Source organism: Anopheles nili, chromosome 3 (assembly GCF_943737925.1).
Source record: "Anopheles nili chromosome 3, idAnoNiliSN_F5_01, whole genome shotgun sequence".
Lineage (NCBI taxonomy): Eukaryota > Metazoa > Arthropoda > Insecta > Diptera > Culicidae > Anopheles > Anopheles nili.
In genome coordinates, this window is record NC_071292.1 from 60,142,488 (window position 1) to 60,167,480 (window position 24,993).

The 24,993-nt window shown below is 50.3% G+C and overlaps 1 protein-coding gene across 1 annotated transcript in view; it reads left to right on the forward strand.

Moving 5' to 3' along the window:
- The first annotated feature begins 10,274 nt into the window (after positions 1–10,274).
- Positions 10,275–24,993, forward strand: part of LOC128724743 (uncharacterized) — a 34,353-nt gene continuing 19,634 nt past the window's right edge. The window contains exons 1-4 of the mRNA XM_053818464.1: positions 10,275–10,590; positions 11,206–11,361; positions 11,586–11,684; positions 24,215–24,325. Coding sequence (XP_053674439.1) covers positions 10,275–10,590; positions 11,206–11,361; positions 11,586–11,684; positions 24,215–24,325 — 682 coding nt within the window. The remainder of the gene's footprint in view (positions 10,591–11,205; positions 11,362–11,585; positions 11,685–24,214; positions 24,326–24,993) is intronic.

Below are 24,993 nucleotides of genomic sequence, written 5' to 3' on the forward strand. Positions count from 1 at the left end.
GCCAGCTCATCCTTAGCCCAGGTACGGCGGCCGACGTGGAAACGGACCAGCACAGGGTGAAGGAAGCATGTAGCAAACATTGAACTTGCTCCGCAGCTTGCCAATTTCAAATCTGGTTTTATCATCACCGTTTCGCCTGATGCGATGCGCTGGACGAAGTACGTGGTGCAAAGAAAAACCGGGTTTCCGATGGACCTTTGCAACAATTGCGCTGCGCGCAGTTATCTAGCGTTCCCCATCCAAACTCCTCGATGCGGCAATGTGGGTCTACCTGCATGCTGGAGATGGAACTTGTTTCACAAAACTCGTTGCACTTGCCGTCGATCGCATGCCGGATCGGGCATCGGGCGGCACTGACCTGCGTGGCCAAAGGGATTGCGTAGGACTGCGTCCGCTAGCCAGATCGAGCGGGAATGGCAAATAAAAAATAATATAAAAAAAGTACAGTGTCCATGCACCGAAGGGATCGTTTCGGGTTGCGACACACGTCACGGACCGCATCCAGGGCCGACTGCGATGAAGAAATGGTCCGATCGAGATGGCGACAACCATTAAAAGAAAATGCTTCTTTAACTGCTTTTTTATTAGGCAGAAGCGTCTCCTGGGCTGCGTGGTGGTCATCTCCGGCATCGAAAGCCCTTGGGAGGCCCTCACCAGGTCTTCGCTTTTAATTTGCAGCGAAAAATGGCTCCCGGGCGGTCGCAGGGTGAAGCGAAGTACGCGTCGATGAGATTAGAGCTGGGACAGAAAACGGGTTCGTCGCTTACTTTTTTGCTTCGCGCCGCAGCACGCAAGTCTTTCGTTTTTAAACGGCTCGCGATAAACGGCTGGGTGAGTGGCTCGAAAGGACGTACCCGTGCGCCTTTCGGCAAAGAAAGTGCGAAAGTTTTTCCCGATACCAACAGCTCGATCATCGAAGAGCTATCGGAATGAAGGAAACCCTATACTTTGGTCCTCCGCACGGGCTTACAAAGCGTTACAAAGTTCAACAACTTTAGCGCATCCGCGAACCGATACGATCGTGCCGTACGTGATCGTGATCGGTGCAGTCGAATTAATAGATTAATCCATAAATTGAGTGATTTATTATTATTGCACCACATATTACTCATCTTCTGGCATCGGTTGGATATCGGCCAGCCAAACCGGTCGACGCCGGGACCGTCCTCATCGTCGTAAAAACCTCCCGTCAAAACGGTACACGGGGGCACTGGCATCATCAACTACTCCATAATAATAATAATAATTCTAATAGGCCTTCCCGCGCGCTGGCTTTCGCTTCCCGAATCGCCGAACGGCTAGAACCACCGGCAGATTATCGTACCATATCGGCGTAAAGAAGCTAAAATGGCAACCCCTTCGCCGGTGAAAGGCGATCCAGTATTGGCAGCGCTAACATGATGCGCACCTGCTGCCGGCTTCGCGAAAGAACACCATCACCGGGGCTAATCTTCCCGCGATCCGAGCCGGCTTAAGACCCATCAACCGGATCGCTAACGATACGGAATTTAGATAATCAACACAATTACCAACAATACCTTTCAATGAATCGCTCAAATTACCACCGTTCGGTAGTCCCGGCTGGGCTCCTGGTTTGGTGCCGACAGACCGCTCGACAGGTCCAGCCCGGCTGATCGTTCGCGGTCCGGGTCAGGATTATCGTTTGGCAAATAGTGCACCCACTGGGGTGTACGATCGAGACGTGTAAAGCCCTCCGGACCTTACGCCGGTGCCCGGTACCGACCACCGCCCCGTGCGAAAGGTGACGATAATCGTAAACCGGCAACAACGTCTAATTTGCTGTTTGGCGTCGGTGAAGGCGAAACGGAAGCGAGACAGACAAGAAGCCCACAACAAGGCGCCCCGTTAGGCGTTGCGGTGAAGGTTGCGATCGCTTTGTAGCTCTATCTGTGTCTGGACGATCGTCCCAAGCGGCGTACGGTCCAATCCAATCTTACAATTTATTCGTCATAATCATACCCCAGACTACGAAATACTGTCTCATAATCATTCGGCATTCGACTAAGACGCTAAGAATCGTGTACAATTGCCCACTTCAGGAGTGCGCTGTCTCTCAAAAGTCATACCCGGGAGCTGGCTTACCGGCCAATACGCTCGATTAGCTGTCTGGAAGGTGTTGTAACTTCATCAGTACCCATTCCGTTGATGGGCGCTCTTACCTTCCGGAGGGTCAATGAAGAGCACAGGTGGTTCCGAGTTCAAACTCCATCGAATGGTCAAGGGTTGTTACGGTACGCGTGAAGATCGCTTACCGACGGCATGGAAGCCTGGGAACCAAGCTCCCAAAGTACGAGCAGAGAATGCAGTGCGTACTTTTGCCTCCAGATGACTATTGCAGCAAAGGGAAGAGGCTTTCGAGATGCATCCCAGCTAACAATCGATTAGGGAAAAAGTGTTTGTGGAATTTTTGTTTTTTTTTTCAGAACACAAATTCTACTGACCCTTGAAGAGGGATTCCCGTAAACTTACGCCCCACTCAAGAACCTCCCGAGCAGCATCTTCAGCATGCTCAGCATGGTGAAGTGTGCTACATGGTAATCGCCTACAGACGATGTTCCCAGGATTTCCCAGAAGCTTAACAAGCCGCAACAAGTTGTGTTTCGTCTGAGCAGCAGTCAATTCAGAATTATCATATCAAAAAGATGCGCGGATTGAGTTTCTCCATCGATAACCGTGCTGAGCCCACATTCACTTCTCAGCCGGCCCCAAGCGCTTAAGATTGGAAAGTCCGTGGTCCACATCTGCATACGCGTCACGGTGGAATCGCGCCCGAATCACGCCCGTACCAGGGTCGAAATTTGTCTTCCCCTTTGTGATGGCTGGTGCCGGTTGACATCTGTTCGGGTTGCCTTCTCGACATCGTTTCCGTCACATTATCTTCCGCCGCTGTCAATCGACGAAAGACACATTTCCAATCAAGGGAGGTGCACGCGCGCGTTATTCGGTCCACCGCTAATCAGCGTCACTTGTGTTTGGAGGGAGCTTGTCCTCGTAAACAATGGGCCGAGAAAAAGGGAGTCTCTGCTTTCTCCGGCTGTTGTTTGTTTGAGTTGTCTCGGTTTGAGCGGAAACAAGACCTGTCCTGGGCGTTGGGGATCGGGACAATCTATTTTGCTAGCATTGGGTGGGCATGCTCACGCATTCCAATGGTCATTTGGCGATTTTTATTTCTCTTCTCCCTGCGCGATCGGACGCGGAATTTGCGATCGAGGGAGGGTTCACGCTGCTCATTTGCATATGGGGCACGGCCCTGGTGAACCACGCCGGTACAAATTGATAATGCAGGTCGTGACGCTGCCCAAAATGGTGGCAGCCTGTGAGCGGCACATTTACAAATTAGCTTAATGGGATTGCGGTGCGCCGAGAACACGCACACGATCTAGATCATGCCCTGGATGGGCGAGAGAACGTTTTTTTGCTCATTCGTACAGCTATTTATTTCATTTCTGCAGCTGATCGTGCAGGATGTTGTAGGGCTTTTCGTGGTTCTATAAGATTGGAAAAGGACGACCACGACACCTTATCGCGTCATCAGCTCTAAAGCTGGAGGCTTCCTGCAGCAAGTGCAATTCTCTTTTTTTTTTGTCGCTCGAGCTGCATTCCGGAAAATGGGTTGGAGAGAGAAAAAAAACGAATCCCAGATCGAAAAACGGTACCATCGCTACAAACTCCAGTGGATCTTCATTAGCAGTTCGATAAAACATTGCCGCACTCTTTGGACCGATCCAGCATAGAGGCAGGTAGCAGAAAAAAAAAGTATATATAAAGTGCCCATTCAAGTGGGCACTTGCAGTTGTGGTGTCGTCCGGCAGCTTCAGGGCCCAGGACGGCAATGTCGATTGTAGGCCACCATGCGGTGGCAATAGTTTGCAAACCGGTAAATCTAGAACCCGAACCCCGGTGGCCACGGCACTACCGTGGTGGAAACGAATTCCCGTCCCACCGCGGGCGACTCCCGCGGATCGGAAATGTTTGTGCGAGCCGCAGGGAATGGAAAATCGAATAGGAAAAAGATGAAAAGGAGAGAAAAAAAAAAACAGAACACTATTATAAGGAAACCCGCGCAAGGGTACCGAGAAAAATGGGACCTGTGTGTGAGGGATTGAGCGAGAAAAAAAGGAGCTGGACCTGTGGGGGCTAACCTGCTCCGACCCGGCATGTAGGAACAGGTACTGTTCGGCAGTTGTTACGCGCCGCTTGAGGCGGCCGAAGATGCTCCTTCTCCCGGGGGCTAGTACGATGATATCACACTGGGGTAATTGTTCGAGATTAGGAAAGTTCGATAGATGGTGCGCGCGTGTACGGGATAATTATTGACCTGCCGGAGCCGTCCGAGGCAGGATGCCTCCTGGAGAGCCGACAGATCGGCTGCAAGCCAGGGCGAATAAAAACGTTCCAATATTCTACGTGGCGTTCAGGCCAGCGGGACGGATTATTATCACCGCGGCCGGCTCCGTCGCGCGCGTACGGTTCCGGCACTCGTGTTCTGCCACTTATCGATGTAATATTTTAATCTTTCAATAAAGCAGATAAACATAGGCCTTTCCGTTGGTCTGGGGCGCACGATTCGTACGTCGTAAATTCCTGCCGTACCGATGCAATCAGCGGGAAAAGCGGGCCTCCGTTGATGCGTTGTTTATGACCAGCTTTGTGCTGACGCTTTAAATGCGCCCATCGGAGATGGTTAGAAAGGATCGTTTAAGAAGGGGTTTCTGATCGAAGCAGTTTTGTGAAAGGGTACTAAATATATTCTATGATTGCTTAAGGAGTGTAAGAATAGAAGAGATTTAAAATGAGCTTAAGCTGCACTAAAGGAAGAGAGAGAGAAAATTATTTATTCGAACTATTCCAACAAATTTTCACCATAATCGTAAAACAACAGACACCAAATGTGTTTAATTAAAATGCGCTAACCGCACAAAAAATCAATGCAGTAAATTTTGCAATGAGACCGTACTGAACCGAAACCGGCAAATCCTCAAAGGCCCGTTCTTCAGATGCTTAATCCTAGCGGAATTCCTCTCTGGCGGTCCTCGCGATCGCACCATTGCAAATCGATCACGATCGGCTCTACGCGTCGCTACAACCCCAAAAGGAATGGCTCACAATTAATAACAATTACTTTTAATTACGACAAACCCCACCACTAACGGGATAATCGCTGGGTAAAGAAGCAATAAAACCGACCACGATCATGCCACACGTTCGGTCGACAGCCGGTACGGTACGATGAGCTTCCGCCGTGATCCGATGCTCCTTCGTGATGTGTTGGAATCAATCGCTTACGAGATGGCTTCACGCTGTCATCGGTCGATTCGGGGCCGGCCTGCGACGATGGACCGTTCAGAAAATGCCAATCAGTGGCACAAGCGGAAAATCGAAGCCAAACGTTGGCGACGGCGAGACCAAGCAAGTCGCCAACCTGTCCCTAAGAACCTGCCAACGGGAAAGGGGCCAGGTTCGAACCTGTTCCGAGCGACGCGTCCCCGATTGATCTAATTAACTTTATTCAACGGCACATAAAACGATGATCAACCTGGGCGGATCTGGCGTGGTCGGGGCAAGACACTCCAAGAAGGAGAGGTCTTGATAAACAAGACCCATTCCATGCATGGGCAATGTCGCAAGAAGGTTGGACTTTGTTTTTCGTTCGTCTAGCTCGTCCTGTCCCACTCGCTATGCGGCAACTCCCTTCTGGTTTGGAGCATAATCAACTTTGACGGAGCGCTGACAAGAGGCTGGCTCGCGTGAAGCTTATGTGCTGGGTTGTATGTGGATTTTTTTTTCGCTTTTTCCGCTCCATTGCAAATAATCAGCAGATAGATGGATTGATTCGGAGAATTTAAATGAACGCCGCATGCCAACGGCTGGTTATGCCACAAAAGGGAATCGATGGCTAGAGCAGATTTCAATTGAAAACCCATACGTCTTCCGGTGAGCCGAGCTCGTTAAGAATTTATAGGCGATCAAGTTAGTTTTTGTTTCCATTATTTTATCTCATTAATTTGATTTGCAAACGCTGCGCTCGCGCTGTTCATCAAATACGCACTCCCGATTGATGCCACTTTAATGGGTGAGTGTATTTATTTGCAACTTAAAAAGTAATTTCTATTATTACTCTACCATCGGCACTTAATAACAGTTATGGAGAAAATGTATTAGCTTGCTTGCCCTCGGTGCTGCCGCTCTAATAGATGCTTCTGGGCCAGTCAGAGCGCGCGCGCGCGCCGAGATTGATGGCGGTGGAATGTCGCTCGGAGCGGGTGTCTTAATTATGCAAAACTGGTCTTCAATATCGCTCATTACCGGGTACGTTCGTATCGAAGAACTTCACGTGCCTCTTAGACCCATGCCGATGCGAGACATTTTTCCATAATTGAGCCAGAAAGCTGCTCCTGGCGATGCGTAAGGATCGCCTCGGATAGCCACCTCATTGCAATATGTTGTGTCCTTGAGGGCGGCACATAAATATGCATCTCGTAGGCAGGATAGGGAAGCGCGACTTAATTGCTGTTTATCGGTGCCTGGCGATTATGATGATCGAGCACCGTTCTGGTGCACGAGGCGGCACGTGGGCAATTTTCACTGAATTCAATTCCACCGGCATAACAAATCGTGTTAATGTGACGCAGCTATCGATGTCGAGAGGATGTCGCTTCCTGGCCCTGGCCGTACCCTTCGTGTGGGCAATTGAATACGATCCTAACAAGCACCGAACAGAGAGAGAGCGCTCGATTTTAGCACACAAAGCACAGACCACGCGCATTCCTTTGGTGAAGTGGGTCCGTCTGCACACCGAGGGGAATGCAATTCTGAGCCATGTTCGGTGACAGCATAATGCGGTGCGATCATCTCGCGGACGCTTGCTGGACAAATTTATGCATTGTTGCTGTCAAATGTTGGGCGGCTTCGATGTGCTGCCCCAGTAGCAGCTCAATCATGCCTATCTTGACGTAGGTTTAAAAGGAAAATAATGCTTTATCGGGGAGAAATGGAATCGATCTCAAACACATCTCACTCACGCCTGTGTAACTCCTGTGTCTGTTTTAGAGCAGCTGGAGCTGGGAATCCGTGAAGTCATCGGACTCATAAAAGGTTAAAGTATTTTGAGCATCGATCCGCTCCTAATATTTTTTTAAACCAATCTCATTCAGCTCGGAAATTTTAATTCCCCTCAGTAAGCAACGCCTCGAGTTAATGGGAGATTTTTGGTTCGATCGTCGATAACGCTTTTATGCGCCCGAAGTGTAACACCCCTGACAAGCAGCTTCACCTAATGATTGCTTAATAAGATATAACTAAATTAACGACCAATCGGGCGTTCGCTTTCTAACTGTTTACGAAGAACAGGTTCTTTCATGTTATTTTGTGGTTTTACTCCGGAAGCGACAGGAACTGAACATTCATTATACTTGTTTGCTGCCGATGTTTGTGCTCGCAAAAAACTGCTCTTTTGAATCGTTATTAAATGGGGAAAGTTACGTGCTTTAGACTAGACATTTCTACTTGAATGTTTATATCCGCAATAATAACTGCCGTTAAACCAGTGTTAAACACTTGCAAGTGTTTGGAAAAGATTGTTCACAGTGCTTTTATTTGCTTGCCATATATTTTTTTAGTGTACCCAATAGTACTACACACAAATTAACGACTCTGTAATGTTACGTTGTGGTCATGACGGATGTTATGTCGTTCTTAATTGCAAAAAAAGGAAAGAAAAACACCTCATTTATCTCCCTTCGACGGGTTCATCTGGTTCACAGAGAACCCGTGGGCGCTCGAAACATAATCATAATTCAGATTTATGCTCATGAGCCAGACCGCGCCCAATGGCTGCCCCGAGGGTGCACACGCACATGGCGTGGCGTAATCGAAGTCAAACAGCCTCTCGAGGATAACGGCTCGCTCTTGAAGGGCAAACGGGAGCTTCCACTGTCCAAAGCCGACACCCAACGCGTATCGGACGGGAATCGCGCCAGTGGAATTCATTACCGTCCAAAATGGACGCCACGATGCCGGGACGAATTTATTGAAAAATGGAAACGGATGGATGGAGCGTCGATTCGGAATCACTTTGTCCGCCTGGTGAAGAAATGAATAATGCTTCCTCGTGGTTCCCAGCGGATGGATTTTATTTTCCTTCGATTTCTCACACTTTCTGCATCGCCGTTCTCGTCATGGGCCCGTTTGGGTGCTAATCAGTACCGGCGATGGGTCGTAAATCGTTTGCTCGGCTGCAACGACCATCCAAAATGCGTCCAAATCCGATGAGATCCAATTTAAATTATGATCACTGCCGAGCGGTCTGCCGAGGAATACTAATTAATTATGCCTCCCCAAGTGGCTCCTCGGAAACAGGTGAAATCTGCCCCGCGGTGATGGCGCTGCATCGCGCGAGATGATAAGCAGCTGGTCGTGTAAAGTCATCGTCAGCACGGCGACGTCCCGCGGGATGATGGCGTGATGCACGAAAATCGACTGATCACCAGACAAGATCACGACCCGAGGCGTTATCCCCGTTCGACGGCAGCCGCCACCGATTCGTGTGAGGTTTGGCATATTTTAAAGCCCTCCTATCAGACTCGAGCTGCTCATTTGCGTTTCCTAGCAACCGGGTCCTTATCGGGATGAAATTTGTGTCCAATTAATGGCCACCACCGATGAGGTGAAATTATGCAAACGCGGAATTATCACATGATACAAATCGTGTTCATACGGTCGACGAAATGTTCGGCTTGCTCGCGATCACATCTTAATCACCGAAAAGCGTGTAAGCGTTTTGTTGACATTTATCGAAATTTCTTCATCTTGCGCTGCGATCGTTGCCTGTGGGGTTGACTTTTCGTGGCATGTGATTGGCATTATTGACATTATCAGAGTTTGCACGAGGACCAGGAAGTTGTACGATCACCTTCTCGATCGCTAGCACCATGATCGGGGATCTTGTTTTAAGAGAAACTTGTCCAATTGGGCGCAAAAAGACGCGAAAAGAAAATTTGCAAAATGGATAGATATTTTTCGCTTCTAATCCCCAGCATTTGACCCGCTTTTACCGTGCTGGCATGCTCACCCGTGCCAAAAATGCCAACAGCGAGTGCGAAAATTGACACACACACTCGATAGTTTCCTGTTCAACTGTCAACCGGTGGTCAAACATCGCGCCACCGTTTTTTCGGAGCTCGTATTTCTCGCCAACCAGGCTAACTGTATCCCTTGTAACATTTCGTTCGGACATACCTAAAAAAAGCCTGCCCAGAAACAAAGCGCAAAACGCAACGACGGTTGCGAACGATTCATCAACCTGCGCCGGCATCGTTCATTAATCAACCGGCTGGACTTAATCACTTCCTCGGGAGTCCTAATTTAATATTTACATAATCTTAATTGATCTAGATCCCGTGTCGATGGTAGCCCACGTTCAGGGTCTCAATCCACTTGACAATTTAATGTGCCTCCTCGAAGACGGGTGTGTGTATGAGCGCTACACAGGATGATATCGGCGTCAGATCGGCGACACTTCTGGGGTCCATTTGGAAGCTCAACATCATTTCGAGCTTACAAGTTCATCAGCCAAAACCTAGAGCGCCAACCCAATCGACGATCGATCGGTGTTCGTTTGTGCCGATCGGGACCCGTGTTCGACGGGAAATTGATGAAGGCCCTTTAGGAACGGTTTCACGTGTGTTCGAAGGGATTGTTTCGTCGGAAGCGCGCTGTTTTGCCAACTCATTGGGCTAATTACGAACGAGTAAGGCAGCTCCGGAGGTCGGGTCGGGTGCGTTCATCAATCAAACCCGCGTACCTACGGTACATGCAGTTGAACCTGCTGGCCCTTCGGTCGCATCCTCGCGCTCCCTAAACGGTCAGAAGCCGTCCAGGGTTCTCTCTAAATTATCTCCTCAAACGGTCTTTAGCGTAAGCGGGCTTATTGTGCGACTCGCTTGGGTCGAATTATTCGTTCCGTGGCGTCGGTTGCGTGAATTAAGTCAGATGTGGTCCTATGAGAAACGAATTTTGTGCCATTGAAATGCTGTCCTGCTCACGTCCATGTCCCATCTCATTGCTGATCAGTTTTGTGTTTCTTCTGCTCCCGGTGTATTTTCAGCTTTCTCGACGGCATGCCCTCTGGACCCCTCAAAGGACGTTGATGCGGCCCCTCGGACTTGATGAATGATCGTGACCGCATCCGGCGAACCATGCTACAGCCTGCAGCGTACGGTTGCTGACGGGTCGCAACCCAAGTGCCTGCCAGGATGCCGCCGCCGCCGGCCAGACCTGGACGTCCCGCTGGATCGTCGCTGGCTGGACGTGATAATTACGACGCATTACCGACACGGACGGTCGGGAACATTGGCCGACAATCTGGCCGGTGGCTGCTGCTGGTGCTGCTGCTGATCGACTGCTCGATCAGGTGTTGCTGCGAGGCGGCGGCCACCCCGGTCAAGAACCCACCGGCCGGGTATGGCCGCGGGCCGCCTATGTTCAAGCGGATGAGTGGGCTCGCCACGGACTCGGGCAGGATCTCGAACCTGACGCGTCTGCATCGTGGTGATCTGTTCTACACATTTGGTAAGTGGACCCCAAACCCATCATGTTGTCACCGAGGTGAGGTTGGCGCTGGCTTGGGTATGCTAGTTATTTTATTCACCACGACGACCCTGTTACTGATGCACGCGAGCGCCATCAATCCGGGCACGCAATCGTCATCTCATCCTCCAGCGATCGCCACCAATCGTTGGTCTTTAGTTGCGTGCGTGAAGCTGCAAAAAAGAGCAAAAAATGAGCAGAAAGATAAATTGATTTATCTCGAAACGCAATCCAACCCCACACGCAATGCCAGCGGTTATGCAATGATGACCCGATTTGGGTGGCATTCAAGGGCCATTGTGCCGGAGGTGTTGGCTTCTAGCAAATATGGCCCACCCCGATGATGACCTAATTACATTACAATTTCGAAAGAACGTTCGATCCACGATCGAGTGGGGGGCAAATATTGATTGTTTCCAAAAATAAAATCTCACCCTTAAAAGTGGCAACGAACGGCTGGTTGCGTTTCCGTTTCGAAAAACCCGACGAGCGGAACCACCCGAATTAAATTAATAACACCTGCCAGCAGCACCCGAAAAAGGGAACTGTTTTATTTTACTTATTTTTTCTCTCTGTTTCTCTCGCAACCCTTTTTAGAATCGGAAAAATGTGACACAGATACCTGCGTGGGGCTGTCGAGCGGCACGGCGGAACTATCGATCGGTGGCGATCGGTCCGGGGTTGATGGGACCGGTGGTAGTGGGCCCGGACCCCACCGCATCCCCGGAAGTACGGACCACATCAAAGCGATCGGTAAGTTTCACGGCAAATGACAGTTTAATTAAGCTCCCGGTGGTCGACGGCGTGTCGGATTGCGCCACCCGTTAGGCGTGATCTATTTGCTCCAGTTTTTCTTTTCCCAAAAGGAAGGCGTCGGATGTTGGGTGAAGGCGGTGGAAAAACACGGGAGTCTTGCCACCGGTGAGGTGGTGTGTACAGTTTTCTAACCATCCAATTTTATTCCCTCCCAAAAACAGACATGTCGTCGGATGCCGGCATCGAGTGCAAGTGCCAGTGCCTGCCACACCTGAGCACTTACCGGGAAGATTTGGGCATCTGTGTGGACGATATTAGAGGTGAGTTGAGTTCATGTTGCAGTTCTGGTTCCGGTTCTGGACTGGGCACCAATTAGCCCTCCATTAAAAGGCCATCCATTTTCGAAACGCATCGTTCATTCATTCGCCGATAATCATTCGCTTTGGTCGAGGTGGAGGAGGGGCTTTTAGAACAACAAAAGGCCGAAAGGTGGAGAGAGAAAAAAAAATAACGAAATGTAGACAAATGTGCTCGCTCGAGCGAACGCTCGGAAAGCATAATTGTTTCCAGCTTCCCTCGCGATGCATCTGCATTCCGATGTTCCGGCCATCAAGCGGCCTTTCTCCGCCCGTGAATGGAGTATGTTGCCCCCGTGCAGTTGATTATGATCGCTCGGTACGCATTTCAATTCGAAGTTTACCGAGCGCAACGCTCTAGAACGGGCCGGAGTTCTAAAATCGATTTGCTGCAGCTGTTTCCACCCACCAGGCAGAAACCCCCAAGCGTGGTTGCGCAAAGTTCACCAGCTGGTCATTACTCCACGGGTGTTGCATGGAAAACTGCGCACACTGGGGCTCGGAAAAGTACACGCTGAACGATGAAACTCGCTGCACTTGCGATTGCATTGCTGTGCCGACAAGTGGGCATCGAATCATGCACGGTGCGCCCTCTATTACGCCGCGATCCATTACCGCACGCAATCGGCCGCGTGTGGACCATACGCCACTGTTCACGCGAGATCGTACGCGTGTTGCGCTAGTGGGCTGAATGGGCCCCGGTCGTAATTTCGCTCCAATTTACAGCGGTGAGGCTGGTTGATGCTCTTCCCGGTCGATGCAGGTGCGAGAATGCAGTCGATGGGTGATTTTTATGTGCGATTTAGCTTAGTTCCTTCCACAGAACAGAACGGCACGGAATTGGCGACCAAGTAATGATGGCCACATTTGCAATCATTAGCGAATCATTAGCGGGAGTGATTCGATTACGGAATCGATTACGTCAGATCTGAATGCGTGTCATTAAAACAGATTCAAAGCTGTTATTTTAAGACAATTTATTTATATCAAACATTCACTTCGGATGTGATGGTAGAGTACATTAATAATAAATCCTAATGCTGATGTGCTGTAGAAGCAAGAAACTTTCTAAAGCACCGACGGAAAAGCTCATCCTTCTAAAACTGAGCAACTCTCACCAGCTCGCACGTCCCGGAAAACGAGGCATGCCCCAAAACGAGTAGCACTGATTCAGATGTTAATTTCAACCCCGTCCCAAGCAACTTTTCGTCACTCCGATACCACCTGAACGAAACGATTCCTTTCGCAAACTCGCTGACCGGCCACCGTTAAGCGAGCACAATGCGTCCCCGTCGTCCTCACAGTGCGGACGTTCCTTTTCGGACGGTTAAATCCGGTTCGTTAAGCGCGTTAAGCCGCGTACGCACAACCGAAAACAAACCCCCTTCACAGCTACGCGACGATACGCACAGCTGCGCAAAAGACGCCGTTCGGGCGGCCATTGTTCGGGACCGGTGCCGTACCGGCTTAAATGGCATTAATTGCCACATTACACCGTCCGATTGGCCACCGGAACAATGGTCGAGTCAAGAAAACCAGAAGGAAGCCACTGCCTCAGCTGGAAAAAAGTAGGAAAAACCCACAAAACGGTAATTTAACTATGACGGATTACTCAGAATGGCGCCGTAATTCTGAGGCGTCCGCTAATCGAATAAAGCCACGAATCAAACCAATTTTCAACCGGAGGTAATTCTGAGCAGCTGCCGAGTCACCGGGGAAAAAAAGAACAAACCAAGTGTGGTCCCGATAAGACATTAACGCGCGTGGACGCTGGGTTGGACCACGATTAGGCACGGCATCTTAAAACTGGCGCACGGATCCACAATGGCTTCCTCGGTGGCGTCGTAATTAACGCTTGAAATGCCAAACGCTTGGGGATCCCTCCCAAACGGGGTACCCTTTTTCGGAAGCGATCACTCGCTTATCGTTGGCCCCTTTTCCAGTCGAGCAGGTTCAAACAACGCCATTTGTTTTTTTTTTGTTGTTTCACAAAAGAAAGATTGTATCGTTGGACCGGCCGAACAATGAGAGCACTGATTGGGTTAATTATATTAGCATGTTTATGATTCTTATGCTTTCAAATACGAAAGCCGTTCAAAACGTACGCTTTTAACGCACACTCGATAATCTTTCGATAAATTAAAGACCTGTCAATGATCGGCAGTGCGTCAGCGGGCGTGTTTATCCCACGGTTTTGCGCACCATCGATTGCAATTTGAGGCCATCCGATCCTTTTACCTTATCTCCGTGTTCCAGGTAATGAGTCATAGAGTTTACTGCGTACAATTCAGACACACCGAGTACTTTCCGGCAGAAACAGATCTAACCCAAACGGCCTACGGTGATGCGCGATCGTAAGCACCAGCTGTTCAGCGTACAAGATCGCAATTCTTTCCTCGGTTTTATGAGCCCCCGGGGGCCGGTTTGTGGAGCTTTTATAAATTCCCCCATGTCACTTGTGCTGGGAAATTTATTAATTGAGATAATATACAAGCATGATACACAACCCAGCGAGTGCCCATGCGCATCCATTGACCTTCCACACACCGTTCACGGCCGATCGCACTTCCATCCCAACGCGTAAAGCGACTTGATCGAGTGGGTGCTTGCGATCCCGTTGGAAGCCGTTAGCTCCGGGAAGCGAAACCGTGCGGATGGAAGAGAGTGGAATATGAATTATGATGCCCTCCACTTTGCGCGGGTCTATGTTAGAGCGCAACCAACGGACCACTATCTCGCCCTAAGCCTAAGCCACATCCCTAAGCGAACCTTCCGAAAGGGCTGTTGTTTTTCCGAGCGCAAACGCAAACGCTCTTATCGCGAATTTATACGTGCCACTCATCCCCGCCGGCAGGGCGTTAGAACCGATAAATGGATGTTGATATAGGCCTCGGCAAACCCTCCCACAGGTTTTCACGTGTGCAAGCACATTTGTTGGACTACGCTGGGATTACCACGCGCTAGGCGAGTGGGCGACCGCTTATCGCTGGAAGTGTGCGAACTTCCTGATGGCTTTATACTGTGACATGATTTATTGATCACCTTTCAGCCAACGGGCTTGACTTCGAGCGCCACCAATTGGGGGGGTGATAAATTTTTCCTCCCCAATCTTCAGCTAAGTGTGGATAGATTTTCCCCCGAAACGAAGATCCGAAGGCGTGGAAAACCCACCCAAACTGGCGCACGGTTGCGCGCGCGTGTGCAGCGTAATGCTTAATTGTAGGCTCGCGTGGGTCGCCACATGCGAAGGCTCGCTTTATGGCTCTATTTACAGTGCGAGCGTATTACGCGCATGAATGAAGACCGGTGGCGTAGGATGACGCAGCCATCTCGTGGTGGCGCGCCCGCAATTTCTTGCACAATCATCTATTGCGCCAGCTGAACGGGTGGCGGATATAAGTGTGCTGGTTCGATAAATCCGGCCCGGTTCGGGGCGTATAATTGGGCAGCTAACGAAATGCGACGTGTCGGTTACGCGGAGGTCGGTCTGCTGGGCGTCATCCGAAACTGAAATCGATCGTACGGTGTCATTTCGCAAAGGATCGAACGACCCTGACCGGCGTGTTGGAGTCCCTTGGGCTTGAGCTTTGCCAGTATTCTGCGAGCCTGGCGCAAGTTCCGTGGTGAGTGCGTTGAAGTGTGGCCTTAACACGAGTTCACCGAAGCGTTCACCGATCGTGGCTTGGATGGATGTTTCCGTTCCCGGCACGCATCTGCGTCTGTAATGGACGCAATTTATTAAATCTTTCCAACCAGCACGTGGTGGCGGTGCGTAAACACAGTACTTAAGCATGGTGATCTGGGAAGGAATGGCTTCCAACAGGGCATTAACGCAAACAGATGCGATATAAAAAAGCACACGAATTAGACGCGCTCACGTACGCTCACCCCTAGATGGTGTTCTAGAAGCGCCGGCAAAGTCAACCGGAACGGTGTTTGTTTGAGGCGGGCAGATCACTACATTATGCGCTCAACCTTGCATCGATCGCTCCAGAAGCACGATCGCGTGCATGTAATTGCTGCTAGGTGAAAACGGGCCTCGGACCTGGTTTCGCGTCGGGTGGGTCGTCCTAGACTCTGGAATCTGGATCTGCATCTCGCTGGTGGTGCGGTTTTCGTAAAACACTGCCATTAACCCTCACCTAGCTGCCAATCACCTGTTGGATGTGATCTGCGATTAACCTTGGCGCCGGCTCTCTTTCACTCTTCCTATCAATCAGAAGTGCAGCTCGCGGAAGCAAACATCGCACGGGCGCTAATGAAAGCGTGCGGAAATCGATCAACATCCTGGGCTGGCCGGGTTCGGCGTTTGCTTATGGTAATTAACCGCAGAAGCTGCTGACCGACGGATGACTGACTAATAATACGTTGCGAGTGCAGAGCACGAACCACCTTGATTTTCCCGGGCGAACCCATTCGATCGAAGGACCGATCCGCAAGGGTCCTGATGTATATTTAATTGATCCAAAATCAGACCAACCTCTGGCACGTGGTCGTGTTGCTTGTCAAACACCTGGTAAATGTCGCTGCCCAGGTGTGCGCTCGAGCCTCCGCCCAAAGCTCGTTTATCAAACGAACGCGTGCTCGTTAGAAGCCAGGCGTTATTTGGGCGTTAAAAAACGATTGAAAACGGAAACATTCAACCACACACCAGCCACTGGGTGGAGGACAGTCGTACGCGGTAAAGATTGAGACGTTTGGAATGCGTTACATCCCTCTGTTTCATCAGCCGAGTTCTCACTAATGTGCGAGCTGGAGTCACCCATTACGAGGAAAAACGTTCAAGGGACGAGCCCGGCTGTCGATTGAGGTGTCACTTTTGTCGAAAACCAGGAAGCAAACGTTTCCCGAGGCGCACGTGGAACCCCTTTTCGGAAGAGAAGAAAGAGGTCCCGAGGTCCGTTAACGGGGCGAACAATGGGCAAACAAGTGGCCTCAGCGGTCAGCAATTTATGGCTCGAGAGGTTTCGGTTTTTACGAGCCAGTAGGGAACATGGCCTGTTAACATGGAGCGACATCACTTAACTGTTGTTTTCGATGCCCTTTTCGGGCTTATCCACACAGCCAGCCCGTGATCGAGAAGATGATCTGCATAACAGAACACCTGCCGATCGATCGGTTTTGGCGTCTGAACGGTTTAAAACATATTTCTACAGCCTGATTAGAGAAAGAAAAGCGATCGCTCTCGACGTTTTCCCTCGATTTAACGTAATGAGAATAGTTGCCATTAATTGGGCTCAGAAATTTGTCGCATCATAAGCTCGTTATGGAAAATGGTGCGTCATTTTATAAATCTCACCTGATTAGGCGTTTTTTTTCTGGGCCGCCCTACGTCAGCAGCGCACCCGGAACGGGTTTATTTTCTTCGGTGGGATGATTCACGTGGAAAGCGGCACACTTTGGCGATCTATGTTCATGCTCGGTGTTGTGACTCTTCGCGCGCGCCCCTTTCGCGGTTCGAAGTGTGTAATTACATGCCGCTAGATGGCTTTGTTTGCTTTTCGCGCATCTTCGCGTTCATCGCGGCTTGCGGATGAAATCCAAACAACACGCCCTCACGAACCACTACGGCTGCGATCGGCGTAATCGATCGTACCCATTTCGTGGCTTTGCCTCGTACCTGTGGCCTGTGTTTTCGTTTGTTTGTTTTTCCACGCCAAGCACGGGGAAAAGTGCACGCTAAATATTTGTCCGAAAAATGTAGAGCGATGGTGCGAGAAGCCATCAGCGGTGGGTTATGTAACGTATGCTCGCTACATCCGACCGGTGTGCGCGATCGGTTGATCGTTTATTTGTTTCGAGGTGCTTCTTATCCGCGTGAACGTTGCCAGGAACTAAACCCGATCGTAGTTTAGTACCGACCGCGCTGCCTAAGCCTGTTTGTTTCTATGTCAACGATCGCAGCCGGTTGCGTTGTATGTAAATTTATTCAATGCGCTTTTTCATTAGCCGCTACTCACTGCCCTACGGTGCACCCGGTGTGCATTGTGTTGCATCGATTCGCCCACGGGATAAGACCCCCCTTTCACAGGTTAATGTGCTAAATGTGTATCACTCGGCTTGGAAGGACCTTCGCAACATGTTCCAGCTGCCCATTTACGGCCAGAAGACGTTAGCGAAGCCTACGCAAGATCCGACCTGCACCATTTCTCGGTCTGGACATTGAAATTTAATCCACCCTCGGGACCACGGACCCGGACTTCTGCATAACGACATGACACGCGGCAGCTCGGTTAGCATGCCAATGGGCCATTATTCGGGACGAGCCGCTAGACAAACCGGTGGTCCTGATCGCGCGATACGGAAGGGCTCTAGTCTCGGCCCACGCTCGCAGAGTTGGCAGTTTTGCGGATCGATTCACGCCGTTAATGCGATCGTAAACGACCTCCCTGTGGTCACTTCAAGCGTCCCGTGGTGCCCGAGACCACGCCGTTATCCCAGCGGTAATGGGAACCGATACCAGGGCGCTTAAAATGTTGCCATTGCCCGTGACGTTTTTGCAATGATCGCACCGACGAGGCGGTCAAGTTTCGCTGCGGCAGAAAAAAGACGCTTTTCTTTACACCCATAACCCCATATCCTCCACGTGCGCTCCCCGAAGGGTTGTTTATTGGAAAATGATGCGTGTAAAATGGCTATTTTATTTGCGCGCCCTTCAAGGCTCCTCGGTCCTCGTGTCCTTGTGTTGCGCCCGCGTTTTGCTAGCATAATCGGCCTGAAATCGCAACCGACGGCGGGATTTGTGATCATGTACGGCGTGATCGTGGCCGATCATACGTGTTAATCTGGTTGGGTTCGATCAGCACGAATCCCGGAAAGTGCCAGGAAGTGTGCCGTCCATCCCTGGCCCTGCAAACCGCTCGGATGCTGATCGTGCTGCTGGACCCCGGGACCTTGCCACACATAATTGCATATAAATGCACTCAGGCTCAGTCTGCCAGCCTGCACAGCTGGCTGCCATCGCTTGCAGGATGGGGAAGTGGACCAGCGAGAGAGAGTGCATGTTTACATTGCGATCCGCATAATAATCCGCGAAATGGGCCGACGGTCTAGCGGGCGAAGGCGAACACAATCGCGGTACGTGTTCTGGGTCGAGTGGAAAATTGATTTCTACAGCGCACAGAGGGCGCTGAGCTAACCTTCCTTTGGCTGGAACGGCAAATGAGACGAATCTAATGCAAATAATGCCCTCCAGAGAGTGTGTCCAGCGTGCGAGTCGTCGTCACATGATAAATGGTGCAACAGGACGTGCCCGTGGAGCGCGTGTTCGCGAGGAATTTGGCGAAAGTCTTTCCCTTGGGGCGCGCGACAGAACCTTCACCTTAGGGTGGCTTGTCTCACGGTCACGGTTAAGCCGGCGTGATGGGGCGCTTAGCAGGGGGTAGAGTCGAACAGCAACATTATGCAACCATGAACGCATGCTCAGACTGGTAGACGAGCTAATGCAACGGCGATGGCAGCCCGGGGTGCGTCATTTAGGACGCATTTGCCCCCTCATTCGGTCGGTAATGGGCGAGAATTCCCTCGTGCGAGGATTAATCAGCGGGCAAACGGACGCCTGATATTAACCACCGTTCGACGATGCGCATCGCTGAGGGCTCTTCGACGGTCAAGCGAGAAAACAGAACCTTGTAAAGGGCCGCTTCTGCCCCTCTGCGAATCGGGAATGCTTGCTTACGTTTTCAACAACCATCATGCACTTCCTCGAGTGCCGTTACGCTCATTAGTGTATCAAAATGCTCAACAAATAATTTTATTAGAAATGAGACGTGCGTTCCTCGAAAAGATCGAACCCCACACGAAAGGGGTGAAAAAAAAGAACCCTCTACCGTAATAACCCCCCTAGGGTTCTCTGGTGGGGCAGAATGGAAGAAAAAAAAAGGCCCGTTCAGGCCGTTCAAATAAATCAACGCCTGCTTCTTGGCGCTCGCAACCAGCCCGGTACTTGATCGAAAACCGATCGATGGTCGGCGCCGTCGGGCTTTTGGCAGGTGTTTATGAACTCGCGCCTCAACCACCACTCCGAGGTTCAAGCGCGTCCTGGCTCGTTTTGGAGGCGCACAATAATCCACACTCGATAATGCTCTCCAATTTTGACGCACGAGCTTTCTGGGAGCTGAATACGCGGGCTCAGGTACGCCCGGTTCTCAGCGGCACCTCTAATGATGTGAGACAATATGCTCCAATTACTTCTGGACGACCGTCGAAACGGCCCTTCCCAAATTACACTTCGGCTTGTTAACCCTGTACGGCCCTGGGACCGGGTTCGAAACCGGCAATCGGAAGGCGCTTCTTCGATTCTGAGCTCGCGCGTAAAAGAAGCAACGATCATTAGGAGGAGTGCGTGCTCGAAACGCCAAACTAGCCGAGAACCACGGATGGGGGCATGTTTCACACGTTTATTAATTCGACCCTTGGATCCGGCCCGGGTTCTTGGCGCACAGGTTCGATCCCAATCGACAGGTGATTTGGCGTTTGGCCGCCCGAACAGACAGGCACTTGCTTCTGGAGTACCTTTACCACTTGCGGATCGGGCTGTGCGGATCGGGAACAAAGGCGATTGCCCGGCCCCTTATCTTGTGCCGTTTTTTTTTTGCACCCCATTTTTGGCACTGGAACGTTGATAGATGGAACCACCACCCGGCAGAACTAGCGATTGCCAGCTGCTCGTGATTTAATACGCTGGTGCTTCGTTTGGCTCTTTTTGCGTGGTGTCTGTCTAGTCGATCGAAGAAAAGGACCAGCAAAAAAATCTGCTCATCGCAGCAAGTGCTCTCCGAAATGGGCAGGGAAAATCCAACCCAACCGGCAACTCCTTCTGGCACCGCCCTGTGAGATCATGGGAAACACATTTATTATCCGTGGCCCGGACCGTTTAAGGTGTGAATTTTCAATGATTATTGCGATTTTGGCCACGCACACACTCCACGACCGGAGTTTGGGACCGTTTTCCACAGACGGGGCGGGAAAGCATGAAATTAAATAAAAATACAGGCAATCCCCCGGCTGCCCGAGAAAAACGGGTTCCCTCCACGCCCAGCGTTTAAGTCTCCGGGTGTTTTCGGGGCTTTCGTGCTGTCCAATGGCACCACAAAAAAAACACCATACCGGTAGATTTGAAACGTGAAATGACACAATTTTGCATCGATTATGCGGGACAATCGAATGCACGCCCAGGTAACTGCACCACGGCCCATTTTCGGGGTGGTTTTGACAAACAGTTTTAAAGAATGAAATACCACCGGAGAATTGGGTCAATCGTAGTCGCGTGAGCATTATGTACCCGCTCCGAGTTCCAGTGGGTTGAGGTTTCCAAAATTGACGCTTAAAAATGGTGATTGCAGTCGAAGGGGAATGAAAACTACCGGCTCATGATCATCATGCCCTGTTGCAGCGGCGATGGGGCTTTTATTCAATTTATTCCCGTGGCATGGGCAAGGCCCTTTCATGTGTGGAATGCGGCCCAAATATCGAAAACTGAGCTACAAAACGCGTAGTTTGATGTAAGGCACCGAAGCGATAGGTCGGCCCATTGACTTAGAAATAAAACGAGGAAAAACACGTTTCCTCGTTAGACGCTTCAGCCCGAGCCCGTGCGCCAGCATCAGTGAAGATTCAACGCAGCAACGGCTTAATTATGCAGAGAAGCGTTAATTCGGCACATGTAGTACATCGTTTCCTTGCACGGTGCTTCTTCTCTACATGACTACCACTATCCGGTGGTCCATAAGGTCCAGTCCTGGCTCGGAATTCCCGATCCCGGAGTCTGCTACGGGCCGCCTCGGGTCCATTGCAAGCCTAGCGCCGCGGACTAGCGGTTCTTTCGCGATGTTCATTAAAGCGAGCCCAAAACGGGCAGGCTGAACTAGCCGGCAAGAGAGCGTAGATGAGATTTTCGCTTCGCATTTACGCTTTCTTTTGCCTAGATTCGGTGATTAGTCCAAATGTACATTTTCGGTCCGGCCTGGTGCGGAAGAAAAATCTCATTCCCGTGCCGCAGCAAACGGGGTGGCGAGTGGGAGCGCTGCAACAGGAGCATTGTTTATGAGGTACGAAATTAATGCCAATCATTTCGCACTGCTTTCGAGCGGGGCAGCGGTCGTAAAGCTTTAAGCGATCGCTCAACGGTAGCCACCGGTTTGAAGTTGAAGGTTACGGGCCGGCGTTTTATTAGTGTAAATTGACGAAAGCGAGGCGTTTTCTGCGAGTTCTACGGACCCCCGGGTGTCAACATGGCGGTGGATTTTTTTCTGTGACAGATGAGAGGAAAACTCTGCGCCATCTCTTCGCCCAGTTGGCCCGTTTTTCTAGTTCACGGAAAGGTTTTTTAATGGGGAAGCTGTTTAAGAAAATAATGTGAAGAAACGGTGCGGATGAGTTGCAATAATTGGCTGTGATTTATTTGATGCATTTAATTTTGCTTCCCTGTTGGTGGGTTATGACTTGGAAAATAAAAATTTAAAAGGCAATTCGACCATCAAGCTGTTTGAAAATGGAAGTGCCATAGGTTGCTGAGATTAACATATATGACATGTGACATCTGTGTGACTGACAGTGTAGTATCCCTAGTAAGCTTATGTTTCATGTATTTTGTTATTTATTTAATTTTTTTGTAAGCTGTAAGGCATTTCCTCCCAACAGCCGCAGATAGCCTTATCCCGGGCTGACTCGGTTAGTTTTTGTAATGGTTTCATGTATTTTATCTCGCAAAAGAATTAAATCAACCGTTTGAAAGCAATAAATCAATTGCATATGACACAAAAAATCTCTCCTCTGCTCTGGCAAGCAAACTTATTCAGCTCCAGTCCCAATTTGGGCAATCTATTTGTACTTGAGCACAGAAAATGGCACCGAACGCGTGTAGCAGATGCGAATCAACACTTTCGCAAAACGGAACTCTCATTCAAGGGAATGACACTTTCACAACCGTCCAGCATAATCGATACACTAGCATATTAAAGCTCGCCGATTCGCTTAAAATTACTACGATCGAGCTTTGCTACCGTTCCGTGGTCTAGCTTGGGATGTTTCGACGCCCCTGAGGGGCAACAGCTCGATTGAACAACCTTCCCTCGGTCGGTCTGGACGCCCAGCCAATGCAAATGTACTATGCAAACAACCGACCACGCCAACCCACCATTCCGGGGTAGCTTTCCGGTTCCCAAACCCGTGCACGGTACCGCGGCCCAATGCACCGTGAACCGAATCGAAATTGCACCGCTTGCGGCGTCGCTCGACCTGACGGTGTGGAAATCAAGCAGAAGAGGCTCCGGAATTCAATCCTCTTCGGCACACCCGGGAACCGGGTTGCCGGTCGATCTGCTTCGCGTTAGCAGCAACCGTCCGGAACTGATCGGCAGGGTTGATCTTCATCCCCGCCCCAACCGAGCCACCCCCACGTAAGGGTGGTTGGGTTTACATTGGGAATTTAATTCTGCCCATCATTTCGCCGTGGATTTTCGCTACTCCGTGCCACTCGCTCCACTTTCATCCTCTTTCCATATTTCCCACCGATGACACTTAGACACAGACTCATCGTTCCCGCTCATCTCCGATCCGTCTCCCCCATCCCCCACCCCCTTCTCCATCACAGCATCCGTTCTTTCGCCGCGTTCCGTGCAACAAATTTGTGTGGGAAAATTAGTTCCCACACAGTAGCCGAGCCCTCGGGGCGCGTGGGTCAGTAAGGTACCGATGGGTGGTGGTGTTTCTCTTCTATTCGCTCTTTCTCCTCCCATACCCGGCTACAGTCTATTCGTGCAGCATTAGTTTGTGTCGAATGGAAGGGGGAGAAAGGAGAAATCAAATAGAATGACGAAAATATGTACATTTCATTTGATTAAATGGCCCAACGGTGGAGGTGAATTAAGCGCCTAAAAAAAACCAACGAGATCGCGACCATTTCCCTGCTTCCGGGTTGTGTTTTCCTTCTCTTTCTTCTCTGTCGCTAGAGGGCGTCGCTTGTTTTGCCACGGGAGAGGGTGTTTTCAAGCGACAATATTAGATTTGACAGCCCCGATGGACGGTGAAATGGAAAGTCCCCAACGAACGAACTATTGTATCAGATCCCGTCCAAATCGTCGCTTCCCTTCACCGAAAATTCTTCACTTTTCCTCGTTAGCTGGCGTTCGCCCCGCCGTTGGAACGATGTTTGTGTCATGAATTTAATCCCCCACCAAGATGGTTTCTTCGCTAGAAATACATATTAATGCGCGCCTGCACCGCCCGTGAGTAAGTGCGTCGAGGCACCATTTTGTTTGCACAGCATTTTTTAGTTTGTTTGCCTATAAATAATGATAATGATTTCGGCTTTGTAGGCTTCTCGGCCCCACTCGCTTCACACTTTATCGCTCTTTAAATCAGTTCAAACTGCCTTTTTTTTGTTGTTCACTCGCTCCTCCCCGTCTTATCAAAGACGAGCAAGTGAGTTTCGCTTCCAGCACGCCCCAATTGACCTTTTTTCGTGCGTTTGCACCTTCTTCTCCCGTTCACAGAATGCACTCTAGCACCGTTCATCAGTGGATCGAGCTCGGAAAAGATACCGTTCGTCTTCCTGCCCCACCGTGGCCAAATCGTGCATCCGAGCCGCGAGATTGGATTTCCCGGTAAGTCTTGCTAACCTTCCGATCACCATCTCCGGTGGCTTTTGTCTGCTTTTTTTCTTCAACTTCGAACCATCCTGTGCTGTTTAACCCTGCCTGCGATCGCTTGCGATCATCGCACATAAGGTTGTGAAAAAAAGAAGCATGAAAAACCAGCGCATCTATGAAGGAACCAGCACAACGGCACTTGACTTTAATTTAGCAAACAATTATTACCACCTCACCAGGCCGGCTAGGGCCCTTCCGGGAGGAATCGACAACAAATGGACCTGCGTCGCAGTGCCACTCAGAAATGAGTAGAGATTTGTCAGTGGCTTAGGTTCCTCAGCTCGGCGCCGAGAAAGGGTCGCGACTGGACCTAACCTCTTACTGTACAATGCGTCCTCAGGACTAAAGACAAATTTGCTAATGGGGAGTGGCGATGGCCACGGTTTCTCCACGCGCACTTGCGAAGGTGCGAAGTGCAGGCTGCATGGTGGCAATCTTTGCATCGGAGGGAGAACAACTTTTAACCTCCTGTCAAGTGGCGCAATTTGTCGGTGCAAATGCGTGTCGCTGTGTGGCCTATGCGTTGTGTAGAGTTTTGTTTTGTTTTTTTCCAGAAAGTCCATGCTTTTCTGCCAGCCCATGATGGAGGGCTTTAAATTACCCTCGCTGCACTCTTACGCGCT